We start from the raw sequence: 15,535 nt of genomic DNA, 5'->3' as shown, positions 1-15,535 counted from the left end.
TAGTGTATGCCACTGAACACAGTCTTCCACACAGCTGTATTGCATAGAAACACAATTTAGATCTCAGGACTGTCACCTGGGTCTAATATCTTGTTACTCTAAAATAATGCAGCAGGGCCCCTGGGTGGCTCAGTTAAGTGTCTGTCTTTGGCTCAGGTCATGATCCCAGGGTCCTGGGATCAAGCCCTGCATCGGGCTCCCTGCTCAGCGGGAAGCCTGCTTCTCCCTCTCCCACTGCCCCTGCTTATGTTCCCTCTCTCGCTGTGTCTCTGTCAAATAAATAAAATCTTAAAAAAAAAAGAAGTAGTAGAATGCAGCTGTGAACATCCTCATTTAATCACCTCTCGTTTCCTTAAAAAAGACTCTATGAGCTATGGGATCTTGAATCAAAAAGGCTACAAGATTAGAGATTTTGTGACCTAAAGTCATACTGCCTCCCAGAAAGCAGATTCCTTGCTGTTAAGGAGAAAAGGACACAATCGCGCCCGGGAGCCCCCCCCCAACCCGGCCACCGCCGCCCGTGCTCACCTGCACTGCACGCCGGCCCTCAGCATGCAGTCGCTGCTGCAGCACGTGTCGTTGTTCAGGTACATGATGCCGGGGTCGCACTCCTCTCCTTCGTCCACCCTGGAGTTCCCACACACTTTGTTGCTTCGCTCTTGAAAACACTCCTGGGACTTACTCTCGATGGTCTTGTAGATGGACTGCTTACTGCAGTTCGAGAACATCTTACAAGAGGAAGGGCCACAAAGGAACCAAAATGACACCACGTCATTCCCAAGCAGTGTTTGTGTTTCTTCTCTGGAGACAAACTCTCACTGTAAGAGCCACAAGCAGAGCCACCTCGAAGGTCTGTCACATTCCACCACAGTCACCTCAGAAAGCCGGCTACGTGGACCAAGCTGTCCCCCTTGGCTGGGTGCACTAAAGCTGGTGTGCGTCTGGTTAGGACCCCAACTTCTCCCCAGGCAGGCCGTACAAAGACAGAGAGCGCACATCCCGGCAGGTCCCAACCAGAGGGCCGACGCTCTGGCCCCCCTCAGACTGTCCGCTGGCACCCAGCACTGCGGCAGTGACCGGGGGAGCACGGCACACACCGCCATCTTCCTGGACAGGATGACTCAGAGAGGCAAAACGGAGTTTATCTCTGATTTACCTCCTTTTCCCAGGCTGTGTGTACCAATGACCCACGTTTCAGGTTTTTAAAGAGATGAGCATAGTAAGAGGTAGGATATTACATACAGTCTATTAAACAATAAAAATCCAAATTGTTACCTAAACATTCACATGGGTCTCCAGGATTTTAAGTTTGAGATTTTTACAGGTGACCAATGTCCCACAGGAAGCCTCTACCCTCACTTCTCCACTTGCAATACAGAACCAGGGAAATGGCTTCCTTATAAATCTGGGGATTTTTTACCAGGAGCTCTGAAATGGAGTCCATTTCCCAAACCATCTGCAATTAGCAAGAAAGGGAGTAAGAGATTGAAGGAAAACCTGTGCACCGATTCCTCAAGACAGCGTCTCCACAACTATTGCACAGTTGCTAAAATGGCTTCCCTTTTGCCCCAGATGACAGCCACGGAGCCCCTGAAGAGCGGAGGGCACAGGACCCTCCCAAGGGAATAGTGATCACTGAATCAGATACTGAAGGGATTACTTTTAGAATGATATCCAAGACCTTATCACCCTTAACAGAAATATTAACCAGATCTTTGTTTTGCCTTTTTTTTTTTTTTAAAGGATCTTCCTATTTATTCTATGGTGAAGATATTTAAGGGGTCTGGTTATTTCAGTCTAGGCCTCGGGCAGTTAGAATTTGCTGGGTTTACTCACGAGCGCTGCAGGTTCGCGAACTCAGTTTTAGCAGTGCGCGCATGTGAGACCAGATGCTAGGCAATCAAATTCACACTGAAGCAGTAAGCAGCCTCCTCACTAACCTGCCACAGCTACACTCCGAGGGCCGGGGCCCTTGGGCTAAGAGCTAAGAGAACAATTTTCATGCTGCCTGAAGACCTCTGGCCTTCTGTTTGCACCCTTCCCACACCCTCTCCTCTTGTGCCAACAAACCCTCCTACGAACTCACCCCCCTTGTGCCACGTGAGCACAGTGAGGCCTGAGGCCTCAGCAGCTCGCCTGTGGGAGGTGCCAGGCCCTGTCTTTTGAGGTCAAGGAAACGGGAGCGCTTTTTACCTAGTTACAAACATTTTTATTAAGAAATTCAATTAAAATGTAGATTAGAAGACACCCAGTATTTTTTTCTTTTTAAATTTTTTTTTTTTAGATTTTATTTATTTATTTGACAGAGATCACAAGTAGACAGAGAGGCAGACGCGGGTGGGTGGGGGAAGCAGGCTCCCTGCTGAGCAGAGAGCCCGATGCGATACGGGACTCCATCCCAGGACCCTGAGATCATGACCTGAGCCGAAGGCAGAGGCTTTAACCCACTGAGCCACCCAGGCGACCCACCCAGTATCTTTTTATAAGAGGATCACTCGTGGGAAAACCAAACTAAAAGAAAATACACTAAACATGATGTGCTTAGGACAAAATAAATAAATGGATAAATTGTTCTTATTTGATAAACTAGCACTTTCTTTTCTTGTCCCTCACTTTTCATCTAGGTTAGCTCCCCATAAAACATGGGGCTTGGACTCACAACCCTGAGATCAAGAGTCATATGCTCTACTGACCGAACCAGCCAGGTGCTCCGAGAGTTGTCTGTGTTTTTTCGTTTTTTTTTTTTTTTTTTTTTAAAAAAAAGCTCTATGCCCAATGTGGATGACTAGCACTTCTTGAATTTTTTTTTTTTTTAAGATTTTATTTATCTGTTTGAGAGAGTGAGTTAGAGAGAGAGAGAGCATAAGCAGGGGAGGGGCAGAGAGAGAAGCAGAATCTTCACTGAGCAGGGAGCCCAATACGGGGCTCAGTCCCAGGACTCCAGGGGATCATGACCTGAGCCAAAAGAAGATGCTTAACTGACTGAGCCACCCAGGTGCCCCCACTTCCCTAAATTTAAAAAAAAAAAAAAAAAAAAAGGCTCTAGCCAGGCACCGTTCTCCTTAGAAGTCATTACAAGGCCATGGAGGAGCTAGAGCTCCCGGGGAAATTGCACAAGGAGAACTTGCAGAGTACAAGTCTACAGAGTAAGACAATTTCCCCCCAAGTACTCAAACCATCCTCAATAACAAAGCAGCAAATGACTAGAGAGTGTACTGTCCAAACTACAGCCAGGAGCCAAATGTGGCTATTTCAATTTCTTCTTCCTCACCACATACTTCAGACTTTTTATTATAGAAACGTTCACACAGCTGCAAAGTAGACACAATGGTATCATGAACACCCACAAGCCCCTCCCCAGCTTCAACAACCAACCATCACCTTATGGCTTCCCCCTCCTCTGCGCCCTCACCACCTCTGCTCACGCTGGGTTGTTGTTGTTCTTTGTTTCTTAATAGCTTTATTTAAGACATATTTTATATAGCACAAAATTTACCCATTTCAAGTGTCCAAGTCAGTGATTTCCAATAACTTTACCAAGTAGAGCAGCCATCACCACAAATCAGCTTGTGGACATGTTCTTGTCCCAGGAAGGTCCCTCATGTCCTTTTACAGTTAATTCCCATTCCCAGCTCCAGCCCTAGGCAATCACTATTGAATTTAAATAAAACAGAAGTTAGAAAGAATAGTAAAAGAAAATAAACAGAATTTAAAATTCAGTTACTTGGTCTCTCCGGTCACATCTGGAGTACTCGACGGGCACCTATGGCTAGTGCTGCTGTATTAACACAGAATGTTTCCGTCATCCCAGAACCTTCTACTGAATAGCGCTAAGTACAATGTACACGATTAGAAAAGCAGAGAGGGCGGTTGGCTGGCTCAGTCAGTTAAGCATCTCTTGTCTTGCTTTGGCTCAGGTTGTGATCTCAGGGTGGTGAGATCGGGCCCTGTGCTGGGCTCCACAGGAAGTCTGTTTGAGATTCTCTCTCTCCCTCTGCGTCTGTCCTTCGTCCCCCTCGAGCACACATTCTCTCTTTAAAAATAAGTAAATCAGGGACGCCTCCGTGGCTCAGTTGGTTAAGCAGCTGCCTTCAGCTTAGGTCATAATCCCAGGGTCCTAGGACTGAGTCCCGCATTGGGCTCCTTGCTCAGCGGGGAGCCTGCTTCTCCCTCTGCCTACTCTGACTGCTGTTCCCCCTGCTTGCGCTCACTCTCTCTGATAAATAAATAAAATCATTTTAAAAAATTAAAATTAAAAAAAAAAATGCAGAGACAACTCTGAGAAACAGAGGATGTGGCAAGTTGGAGGAATAGTGCTACAGGGAGGGCAGAGCACCTGGGGCACGAGCTGTCAAGCAGAGGAAATATAAAGCTTAAGGTGCAAAACAAGAGGGGAAGAGAGCGTTTATACGTAAGAGCCAAGGAAAAAGATGACGAAAAGAATAGAAGAAAGAAACTTCCAAAAGCAGGGTCAGGGCCTGGGAAACACAAAAATAATCCCTTCCTCTACCTCCCTGCAAGGCTTTAAATTAAAGCCAGGGCCTGGCTCCAAAAAGGAACCAGGAGAAATACTTCGCCATCTTTCCCAGTTAGAGCCAGCCCTCTCTAACTCGGCACCTCCGCCAGTGTGTTCTCCTCCACGCTTTGTGCCGCTTAAGTGAAATGCACAAAACAGACACCCGTGAACACTTGCAGGCCAGAAATCTAAGAGTCCGTCGTAGCCAGGCTTACTTTCTCCCATGGGATTAGTGTACTCTCAGAAACCCCTGGCAGTAAACTTCATTTATTTATTCAACAAATTACTACCTGCCAGGTCCCCCTGCTAGGCACTAGAGACAGAGCCGTGAACAAGACAAGATGGGCCTTTCCCACAGGGATTTATAATCTGGCAAATTATGTATTTTGTTGCAAAAGTTGATGAAAACATATAAAATTAAGTAGAGTTAAAAGGAACAACAGCTTGTATAAGAAATGACATGAAATTTTTGGGGAGCCTGGATGGCTCAGTTGATTAAATGTCTGCCTCTGGCTCAGGTCATGATCCTGGGGTCTGGGGACTGAGTCCCCACTCTCCCTCTACCCCCGGTGCTCCCTCTGCTTGTGCTTTCTCGCTCTGTCAAATAAATAAAATCTTAAAAAAAAAAAAAAAAAGAGAGATGACATGAAACTTTTAACCTGCACCAGACCCTATCATCTAAACCTCTAACATGAGCCACTACTATCACTAATTTTCCATATAGTCCCATCAACGCAATTAACTTTGATAACAGTCCAAATGATAACTTAAACCAGATTTGATGCACCACACCTCACTCTAAAGCACACAACCAAGTTTGAGGGTACTTTGTAATTCACAATTCCATCCCTGGAATGGAAGGCTCTTCTGAGCTCTCATTATAATTAAACGGAATAGCCTCTTTCCTTCCTAACCCAAAAAAGCTCCAGAAGATACGTACCTTATTGTTTTCATGATCTCCACTCACGGCGATGGGATACATAACGTATTTTCCTCCCTGGTCCTCATTTGGGGCACATTCTGCTAGGCCATCCGGATCATGCTCTGCTCCAAAATTGTGTCCCAATTCATGAGTTGTTACCAGGTCGGCTTCCTTAAATGATCATGCAAAGAAAACGCTATGACTTAATATCCAACCGTCAGCTACACTGGCCAGCGAGGCCCTGCTTTTCTTAAATGGGGTCCTGATAAACGAGACCAACAACAGAACAGCAGCAGGACTGTGGGAGTTCGGGGTGTCCAGACTGAAGGGCCCCACACAGTGGGATAAAAAACCTACAGCACGTACAACATTGGAGCCAAACTACCAGTGTGTCAGAAACTAGTATTTCCCATCAATGCCCATTCTCCCCTTCTTCCTTCCTTAAAAATCCTAATCCTGCTCAGGTTGGCAGTGTACTCTGTTAAAATATCCCCTTCCCGTATTTCTTTGAAGGTAGGTCAGGCTGTCCAGTGAGATAGAAACAGAGGGGGTGGGACTTCCAGAGTTTTTTTTCTTTTACAAGGGACAGACGAGAGGCTCTGTCCTCCTTTTTGCAACACAGAAGAGAACCATCTTGTGAGCAGAGGATACGCATGAGGACAAAGGCCTGTGCTCAGAAGGGCTGAGTGAAAACCGGGAAGATCCTGGTTCCCCAAGGGAGCATCTCTAAGCTGCTCAGCATCCACAGGACGCTGTCCATGACCCTGTGGTTGACTGAAGCAAATACACCTCTTAGAAGTCACTGTTTGTTGGATTTTCAGTTTATGAATTTGCTGGAATGTGCCTAACACATTCCTAATGGATGTATCTGGGCAAAAACAAGATCCTAAAATTTTCTAAAGGAAAAAACAGTTCACATACAAAGGATGAAAAAACAGAGTGATTTCAGATTCTAAGGGTAACACAAAACACTAGAAGACAATAGTGGAGCAATGCCTGCAAATGCTGAAAAAATTTAATTATCAATCAAATTTAAGTGTAGGGTAAAGACATTTCAGAAATGTAAAAATCTCAATTTGCCTCTCATGTACCCTTTTCTTAGGAAACTGCTGGAAGTTATGCTATACCAAAACGATGGTATAAATCAAGAAAGAGCATGAGCAGGGGCTCGTGGGTGGCTCAGTCAGTGAAGCATCTGCCTTCAGCCCAGGTCACGGTCCAAGAGTCCCAGCATCAAGCCCCGCGTCAGGCTCCCTGCTTGGTGGGGAGGCTGCTTCTCCCTCTGACCCTCCTCTCCGCTCCCCCAACCCCATCTTCGTGCTATCTCCCTTTCAATCTCTCAAATAAATAAATATCTTAAGATAAGAAAAAGAGGGACGCCTGGGTGGCTCAGTTGGTTAAGCAGCTGCCTTCGGCTCAGGTCATGATCCCAGTGTTCTGGGATCGAGTCCCACATCCGGCTCCTTACTCGGCAGGGAGCCTGCTTCTCCCTCTGCCTCTGCCTGCCTCTCTGTCTGCCTGTGCTCACTCGCTCTCTCTGGTCTCTAACAAATAAACAAATAAAATCTTTAAAAAAAAAAGATAAGAAAAAGAAAGAACATGAGGTCCAGAAACGAGAGAGTCTGGGAAGTCTTTTAACGACAGCTACACTGCAGGACTGGGAACTGAGCAGCCCAGAGAAAGCACAGGATGAAGCGCTCCAGGAGGGGTGACTTCACGAAAAACAAGGACCCTGACCAGTCTCCAAAGAAATCTCACAGGTAGCTTTTTATCTTTTTCTTTATATTTTTTATTTTTACATTTCTCACCAAAACACATATGTTTTTTTAAGCAGAAGTGAACAGAAGTATATAACACTTTTTAAAAAGATACCTACATAAATATATACAGCTAAGGTTCTACTAAAACAAACTCAAAAATCTATCCTTTTAAAAAATAAGAGAACATACCTTTGTAAGGATGGTTTTACCATAATTTTTTGTGCTGGTCAAGCCACTATTCAAATAGATATTCTTCTTTCCAATTGGACTATAATACGCTAGAGGACAAAGGAAACAGAGACGAATTGCTTATCGAACACAGGATAACAACATAATCTAATCAGCCTGCCGTTCTCACACATCCCACAACAAACGGAAAACTTACCCTTTGGGCAAACACCTCCATGGCTGTTGGCTCTGGGAGAACCGACATAAGCTAACCCAAGGGTTCCCATATCAAAATCTTGGTAGGTGAAAAGATGTGCAAGGCAGACCTTAGATGCTTCTTCGGCTATATCAAAACTAAATTGCTTTAAGAAAAAAAGTATTCTTAATTAGATTAACAATTACATCAGACATGTTTCAACCAGACCCTGGAGAACACTGCCGTGTGACTGACTGCAGCTCTCCATCAGAACACACACCGCAGCACAATGCTTGCGTACAATTTTCACCCACCGATACAAGAAAGAAGAGGAGTACCATCTAGTTAGGGTGCGGGACAGGACAGGGAAGAATCTGGGGGCTTTTTCGAGCAGCTCAAACCAAGAGGGCTGGTGTGAAGCCGTGCAGCCCAGCCCTGGAGACATTCCAATTCCGTAAGTCTCAGAGCCTGGATATTCTGTCCATAGGATGTCCGCACCGAACACCAGACAGAACCCCCTGAAGTATTTCAAGGACTCCACTGGTTTTGTACATGGTTTTGTTTTTTGTTTTATTTATTTTTGTTTTTTATTTTCAGTAATCTCTACACCCAACATGGGGCTCAATATCACAACCCTAAGATCAAGACTCGTGTGCTCCTCTGACAGAGCCAGCCAGGTGCCCAGGGTTTTTGTTCGTTTTAAGTTTGCTCTGGTTTTCCAACCTCCAGAACCGTGAGAAATAAATTTCTGTTGTTTAAGCTGCCAGTATGCAGCGTTTTGTTACCAGCAGTCCTGATGGACCGCTCCCCTCGCCGAGCCTCTCGAGAAGCGACCTGGCCGGGCAGCGGGTCACAGCCCAGAAGACATGGAGAGTAGGTAACACAGGCAGCACCCTGCGCGTCTCGACCTGGATGAAGAGCTGGCAATATCCTTTAACTCCAAGCCCTGAAGACTTAATTTCTGCCTCAGGAGATATAAGCCACACTGTACATGGACTAACCCACAGGGACAACTTGGGTAAGTCGCGTTGTTATGAGCTGCAAATCTGCGGTAACATGTTAGAGCAGCCAGAGGAAACCAACACACGCACGAACTTATCAGAAGATCACTATCACTTCCTGGAAGGCAATTCTACGACAAAGCAATTGTATACACAAACTCAAGACCCTGAAATATGTGGCAAAAAGGATCAATCATACCCATCAAGGCAAGACTCCTAAGGCACAGAATGTTTAGGCTATCTTCAGATTTCTAACTATAGTCATGAAGATTTTTAAATCCTGTAGAAAACTTTCACATCTTCAAGTTATATTTCTACTGATTCATCTTCATACTGTTTGACAATTACTGACCTAGCAGATCTACTGATAAGTTTCAAAGAAACCTGAACAGAATGGTGTGCAAAAAATGTTTATATTGAGTATACATTTTCTAAAGTCTCAATACTTCAACTGGATTCTTGAAGATATTAAGGTCAAGAAGAACCACCTCCTAGCATTTTTCACTTTGACAACATTTTGGCCTGTCTTGCTGTCGGCCCCGCTAAAGGGTCACCGCTGGGTTATTGGGCTGCACTGCTCCTGGCTCTCAGTGACCTTTCTCAGCGTGCCCCTTCATTGATGCAGACACGCCCCACGTGCTAGAGAAACCACCAAGCGTGCTAACAGCGGCACCATATCCGGGACTCCACCACCTACCTCCAGCAACATCTTCACATCCCAAGCATCCTTTTCTTCATTTGGGTAACTTTTTGCCATGTTATAGTGCCTTTCACCGGGTTTCACCTCTTGTGGAGACTTGAGAATGCGGATCTATACTTAAAGAGACAATATACTTAGAACACTTCAGAAAAAAGTCACAAGACTGAAACAATACTGCACTGTTTTAGCTATGCAAAATAAGATCATCCACCATTCTAGAAAAAATGTTTTAAAACTACAATTCCATAAAATTCTTCAGCTCTAATATTCATTTAAAAAAAACTGAGTATATGATATGCTTGGTATGATATATGGTAAACATGTATGTCAATGGCTTATTATCAATTTATAAATGTATTCCTAAACTCTTATTTCTTCTACATTTAGTTTGATAAAATGAGAACCTGGGTTGCTAAGCCTAAAATATTTACTCCAACCACAGTCAATGATTCAGAGACAAAGAACTAGCTGTCTGTCACTGCACCCCACAGAAATAAAAGATGATAAAGAACAGGGGCTTTTCCTTGGACATACAGTAAAAATTCATGTTAATCCTGCTTTAATAAAAAAAAGGAACAAAGGCTTTCCTCCAAAGGAGAGGAAACATATCAACCAGTGAGTGTGTTTAAGGAAAAGAACAAAGCCATGCTCTGCTTAGCCATTTCTGGCCTCTCCTCTGGATGTGCCTGCCTTGGGGGGTGTAATCTGGTCCGCTTGGCCACCACGTGGCAAGCTCACAGGGGAGGGCTTTGCAGCTTTGGTGGTGGGTGGTCAAGACCAATTCTGGGATGAAACAGATGGAACCTCAGCATAACTGCACATCTAAATCACACCCCCCCACCCACCTATGATCATTATCACAAAGCTGGCATTTCAAATCTACACTGCATCATTTTTCCAAGTAGCTCCAACTTCTTATGGCAAAATGGAGTTTTATTTATTGGTCTCCTAAAATCTGAACATGATGCTGCTGTTTTAGACAAATGAGGCAGCTTTCTATGTACCACAATGGAACAACCATCAACATATACACAAAATGAAAAAGCAAGGTGCAAAGAGTAGAGCACACCACCATGTGTCAAATATACACATCCACATCCACATGCTACACATGCACCAAATCTCTCCGGGACGGTACTTAGGAGACTGTGACATGGATGTCTCTGGGAAAAGGGACTGGTTTGACAAGAGTAGAGGTTGAAGAGACTTACTTTTCACTGGCTTTTGTACCATGTGTATATATTACCTAGTCAAATAACTTAAAAGAAAATGCAAAACAGTAAAAGAGAATGGAAAAGGGAAAAATAATTCTCTTAGTTTTATACAAGTACTATAAAAGTTTAACATTTATATAATACGCATGATTTCAAAAATTTTGTTTCTTAACCTCTAAGTTCTATACTAGAGAACCTTTAAGAATATGATTACTTTAGCACAAAGAGCCTGGAAAAAACAAGAGATAATAATTTGTATATTAAATATCTGTCCAAAGCAATACCCAACTTCAGAATTTTTTTTAATTAGTCTTATAATTTTCAAACAATGTTTACCATGAGATATAATTAAAATGACATCAATACACCATCACTGGATATGTTCTATTCACAGATTAGAAGAAACCAGAAAATTCTGAGGAAAAGAGATCTACTGGTTCTATATGCATAAATTCCTTGCAAATGTTCACACAGTATTTCTGAGTAAATTTCTAAGGATTCAACAGTATGTGCCAACATTCTAACTGAAGACATAAAGCATAATCAAAAAAGTAAAACAGTGAAGGGGGATAAAAACATAACTTCAGAGAAAGAAGAGATCACAGCAGGGGCACCAGGATGACTCAGTGGGTTGGGCATCTGCCTTTGGCTTGGACCATGGTCTCCGTGTCCTGGGATCCAGCCCTGCATCAGGCTCTCTGCTCAGCAGGGAGCCTGCTTCCCTCTCTCTCTCTCCTCTCTGCCTACTTGTTCTCTCTCTGTGTCAAATAAATAAATAAATAATCTTAAAAAAAAAAAAAAAAAAAAGAGATCATAGCAGCCTAAAAAGCCTTCCTGCCTCAACGAGCCTAAGAACAAAAAACTTCACAATCTGAAAATAATTCAAAAACACTATACAAATCAGATGAAAATCACTGGCATTTGAAAATTTTTAAGATTAGAGTTGAAGATCAGTTTTTGGGTTCTGAATACAAGTGACACATATTTGCATTGCATCACTCAGCGGAGTTATACAGCCACAGCCACATCCATTGGTAAATACCTGCTCAATCTGTATTCCATAACCTTTAAAACCCGCATTGTCCCATGAAGTGTTCCGATAGATGTCATCCACTCGGTCAATGAGTTCTATCTGCATTTAGAACAGAAAATGAGAGAAAGACGTGTATGTTTACCGCTCTGCAACATGAAATAAATTCTGCAAGGATTAAAATGGTCAGTTTAGAGAAAACACCACTGTAAAAAGTTTCCACTGATTCACAAAACTAGCATTAAGATGGTATTCTTCATCACTGATGACACTAAAAAAAGAATCATTCCTCGCCTCGAGCTTAGAGTATTATTACCAGAAACGGTATAGTTTGTTTCAAATTTTAGGATATCAATTGCATATGAACCAAAATATCAATAACAGCTTCTAAAAAACTGCCATTCCGTTCAACTATAAAAATGAAATTTAAAAGTCAACTGGTGTACCTAAAATTTGCCCTTTTTTTGTTTTTGTTTAAATTTGCCCTTCTAAGAAGCAGTCCAACGCCCTCCATCTCTCGGCAAGAGCCTCAGATGCCTTCCTCAGAAAGAGGGGAAGGGCACGGACAGATGCTGCTCAACCTACCCCCGGCCCTCACTGGGCAAAGTCCAGCACCAAGGCCCGGGCAGAGAGAAGGAAAGGAGTGAGCTTCCACTGGTCCCCCTTACTTCCGTCCTCTGCTTTCGGATGGGAGGTAAGGTAGACAGGATACTGAGGGAGGAGGAACAAGGGTGACCCCAACTACATAAAAACAAAATGCTCATTACCCGTCTTTCCCTCGAACAGACTAGTCCACTGTTCACAAACTGGCTGCAGGAGGCTCGTTCCAGAAACTGTGAAGCATATCAGCGATCTAAAAACTATTCTTTACTTATACTAAGTGCAAAACTAAGAAATGCAATTTTTAAGACTAGGCTTCTCGTTATATTCATATTTGTGGGGTAATGAACAAAAAAGTAAATTAAGACCCCTTAATACAAAACCCGCATTAAGAAAGGAACATTTTCAAGAAAGAATCTCTCCTACTTAGGAACAAGAACAGTGATTTCACACACTACTCCTACTACCCTCATAAGAAATTCTTTCACTTGACATTGGAAGGGGGAGGGAAAGCAGGGTGAGGGAGGGTATGAATAAAACACAGGGAATGGAAAAAGCAAGGCCATGAGAAAGACGTCTTTGGGGGCCTATGCTCTTGGTTCATGAATAGCTGCATTCTCTTTTATTCCTTCAACAACAACATTTTGTCAGTGCCAAGATATAATGACGAATGAGATCATACTAACAAAAAATGTCAATGAAATGGGATTCCCTGGTTTTTCAAATTATAATAGCCAAGGCACAAACACCCAGCGTCAGTACTTCTGTAGCCCTTCCTTTGAATCTTTGCCCTACAGTTAGTTATGACCATAAGAGTCCCATCTACTCACGAAGTTATATTCCAACAATTAGCTATTTTATACAATAAACACCAAACTGACCATCTTCTCTGAAATATACTTATAAGCAGAGAACACACACAAGTCCAGACTAATACTTTTTTTTCGCTCTGGAGCACACATCCATCCATGTGTCATGGCCATCACTACAGCAGTAATGTTTTCAAAGAGTTCACTTCAATAAAAAATGTTAAACCTTAATATGCATGAAAATTCTAATGTGCAGAAAACACTAGTTCAAAGGTAAAGTGGATTTTCAAAAATTGGAAACTAGACTCTCTACAGAGTAGTGTAAGACCTCAGAGAGCTCCCCGTTATCTTAGAAAATAACAGAGCAACTGAAACAGATCTCATTTCATTACATTTCACAACACAGAAGTCTTCTCTTAAATGGAATAGGCCTACCTACCTCGATTTTGTGTCCAGTGACCTGATCCAATATCTGATACTTACTAAGTAATTCGTGGTTGTACTCTCTTCCCCTCTGCCCATGTATCTGTAAAAGCGATGATCTGCTACCACCAACAATTTACACGTGTTCTTCATGGGATTGGGGTCGGCTCTTCTCTTCACTCGATGAACAAGCTCTAATATGAATTTGTATGCACTATTAAATCAAAATTCATCAAAACAAGGAGTTTTTTTTATAGTAACACTTTAAATCTAGCACATTTTTGAAACAAACATTATTTGAGCTTAGTATCCTTAAAGATTATCTTCAACCAAAAAACCATATGGAAGAAGACAGGAAAGTAAAAAGTAATAGGAGGTTTTAAAATCATGGAATTCAAAACCAAGGCAAAGGGCCTCCTTAATTTTTAAAATAAGGAAACTTAAAAAGTACTTAAAGTAAAACAATCATCTAATTTATTGTTGGACTATGAAACAGTCATTTTCTTCTAGAAGTTTATAATTTATGCAAAGTGGTAAAACTATCAAGATAATCAGACATTGAAATTAGTTTACGGTAACAGGTCCTTTTTCTTTTTTTTAGTATATGTGCTGCCAAAGCGAGCACACAGGTCCTTTTTCTTATCAAATATTCAACTGAGAATTTATTTATATACAAAAATATCAGTCATATTTTCTAAGTCTTCAAAAATCCGGACAGTAGAGTACTTCTCCCAGATGGTTAGTTTTTTAATGACCCTGGGATGCTGGACTGGCAGAGTTGGTAGAGTAGGTGACTCTTGATCTCAGGGTTGTGAGTTCAAGCTTGACACTGGGTGTGGAGATTACTTTAAATGCTGGGAGTGTCTGGGTGGCTCAGTCAGTTAATCGTCTGACTTCCGCTCAGGTCATGATCTCAGAGTCCTGTGATGGAGCCCTGCATTGGGAAAGTCTACTTGTCCCTCTCCCTCCCTTTTCCCCTCCCCCAACACATGCATGCACACATGTGCACACGCTTTCTCTCTCTCTCTTTCAAATACATACATAAAATCTTAAAAATAAAAAAAATCTTAAAAACATTTATTTATACAAATATATAGAGCGATCTGTCCCAAGACTGAAAACCTCTTTCTAAATAGTACAAACCTCTCCTTGTACCAACTAATTTCTTAAAAACTTAACCGAAAGATTGTCTTTCAACAGTATTATTTTGTCATTTCTAAATACCCAAGAAAAATATTCTTCCCTCCTCTCCACACCCACTTAAGCACTATATATTATCAATCCTTCTTTAATATCTATTTACCAAAAAAGATAATTTCCCTCAGATTATTCAATTTCCTTTTTCTGTAGACTTTTTCCAATCTTTACTGTTACCATTATTTTCTAGTATTTTCAGTTCTTACATTATAGGCAAAAGAATTAAAGAAATTTCTGAATAATACTCTATTTTCAAGTCAAATACTGTAATTATATATCAATTAACAACCACCCCTATTGAAGACAGCCATAATGTTTGTTTCTTATTTGATATATATTTTTAAGTCTTACCGTCAGGTGGCTCTCTGTCTACCAGCCCTTTTGGAAGCAACTCTTCATTATCTGCCTTTATATAACCACATACTTTTGGAGACTGTAGACGTGAAACATTCTTAATATCTTCAGATTTATAAACTAACATTCTTTTGTCTTTAGTATCATTAATTAGTCTCCAGAGTGGCTAAAACAGAAAATATACATAATTGAGATGCAAAATCTAAGAATTCCTAAATACTCAATTCTTACAACATCCTTTGCTTTTAAATAACACTCATTTCCAGGTTAAGTAAACTAACTCATCATTTTATCAAAAATAAATCATTTCAGGAGCCCCTGGGTGGCTCAGCCAGTTAAGCATCTGCTTCAGGTCAGGTCATGATCCCAGCATCCAGGGATCACGCTTCCCCTGACCCCCACACTTCTCTTACACTCTGTCTCAAACAAAATCTTAAAAATAAATAAATCATTTCAATTTTTCTTAGTTTCTATGCTGATAAATAAATACATGGGTTACTCACCCTTTGATTATATCTGTATACAAAAAAAGCATTATTTTGTACAAATTAGGAAATCTTTTAAAAAATCCAGAAAAAGAAATACATAACCTTTTCCATTCACTCAAAAACATTTATGTAATACCTGCCGCACACCAACTGCACT

At 41.9% G+C, this 15,535-nt stretch overlaps 1 protein-coding gene across 4 annotated transcripts in view; it reads right to left on the bottom strand.

Annotated features, from left to right (window-relative positions):
* ADAM17 (ADAM metallopeptidase domain 17) overlaps positions 1-15,535 on the bottom strand; it is a 52,510-nt gene that overhangs the window by 11,807 nt on the left and 25,168 nt on the right. For 2 of the 4 annotated variants that reach the window (XM_044262096.1, XM_044262098.1), the window contains 8 exons: positions 14,888-15,056; positions 13,400-13,533; positions 11,520-11,609; positions 9,261-9,374; positions 7,584-7,728; positions 7,388-7,476; positions 5,457-5,609; positions 529-728 (listed from right to left, as the gene is read on the bottom strand). In XM_044262096.1, coding sequence (XP_044118031.1) covers positions 529-728; positions 5,457-5,609; positions 7,388-7,476; positions 7,584-7,728; positions 9,261-9,374; positions 11,520-11,609; positions 13,400-13,533; positions 14,888-15,056 — 1,094 coding nt within the window. Of the gene's footprint in view, positions 1-528; positions 729-5,456; positions 5,610-7,387; positions 7,477-7,583; positions 7,729-9,260; positions 9,380-11,519; positions 11,610-13,399; positions 13,554-14,887; positions 15,057-15,535 lie in introns of those variants that run through there. The other 2 variants (XM_044262099.1, XM_044262100.1) reach the window with 2 other exon arrangements.

Source organism: Neovison vison, chromosome 8 (assembly GCF_020171115.1).
Source record: "Neovison vison isolate M4711 chromosome 8, ASM_NN_V1, whole genome shotgun sequence".
In the NCBI taxonomy this organism is placed as follows: domain Eukaryota; kingdom Metazoa; phylum Chordata; class Mammalia; order Carnivora; family Mustelidae; genus Neogale; species Neogale vison.
This window is presented reverse-complemented; position numbering and strand designations above follow the sequence as displayed.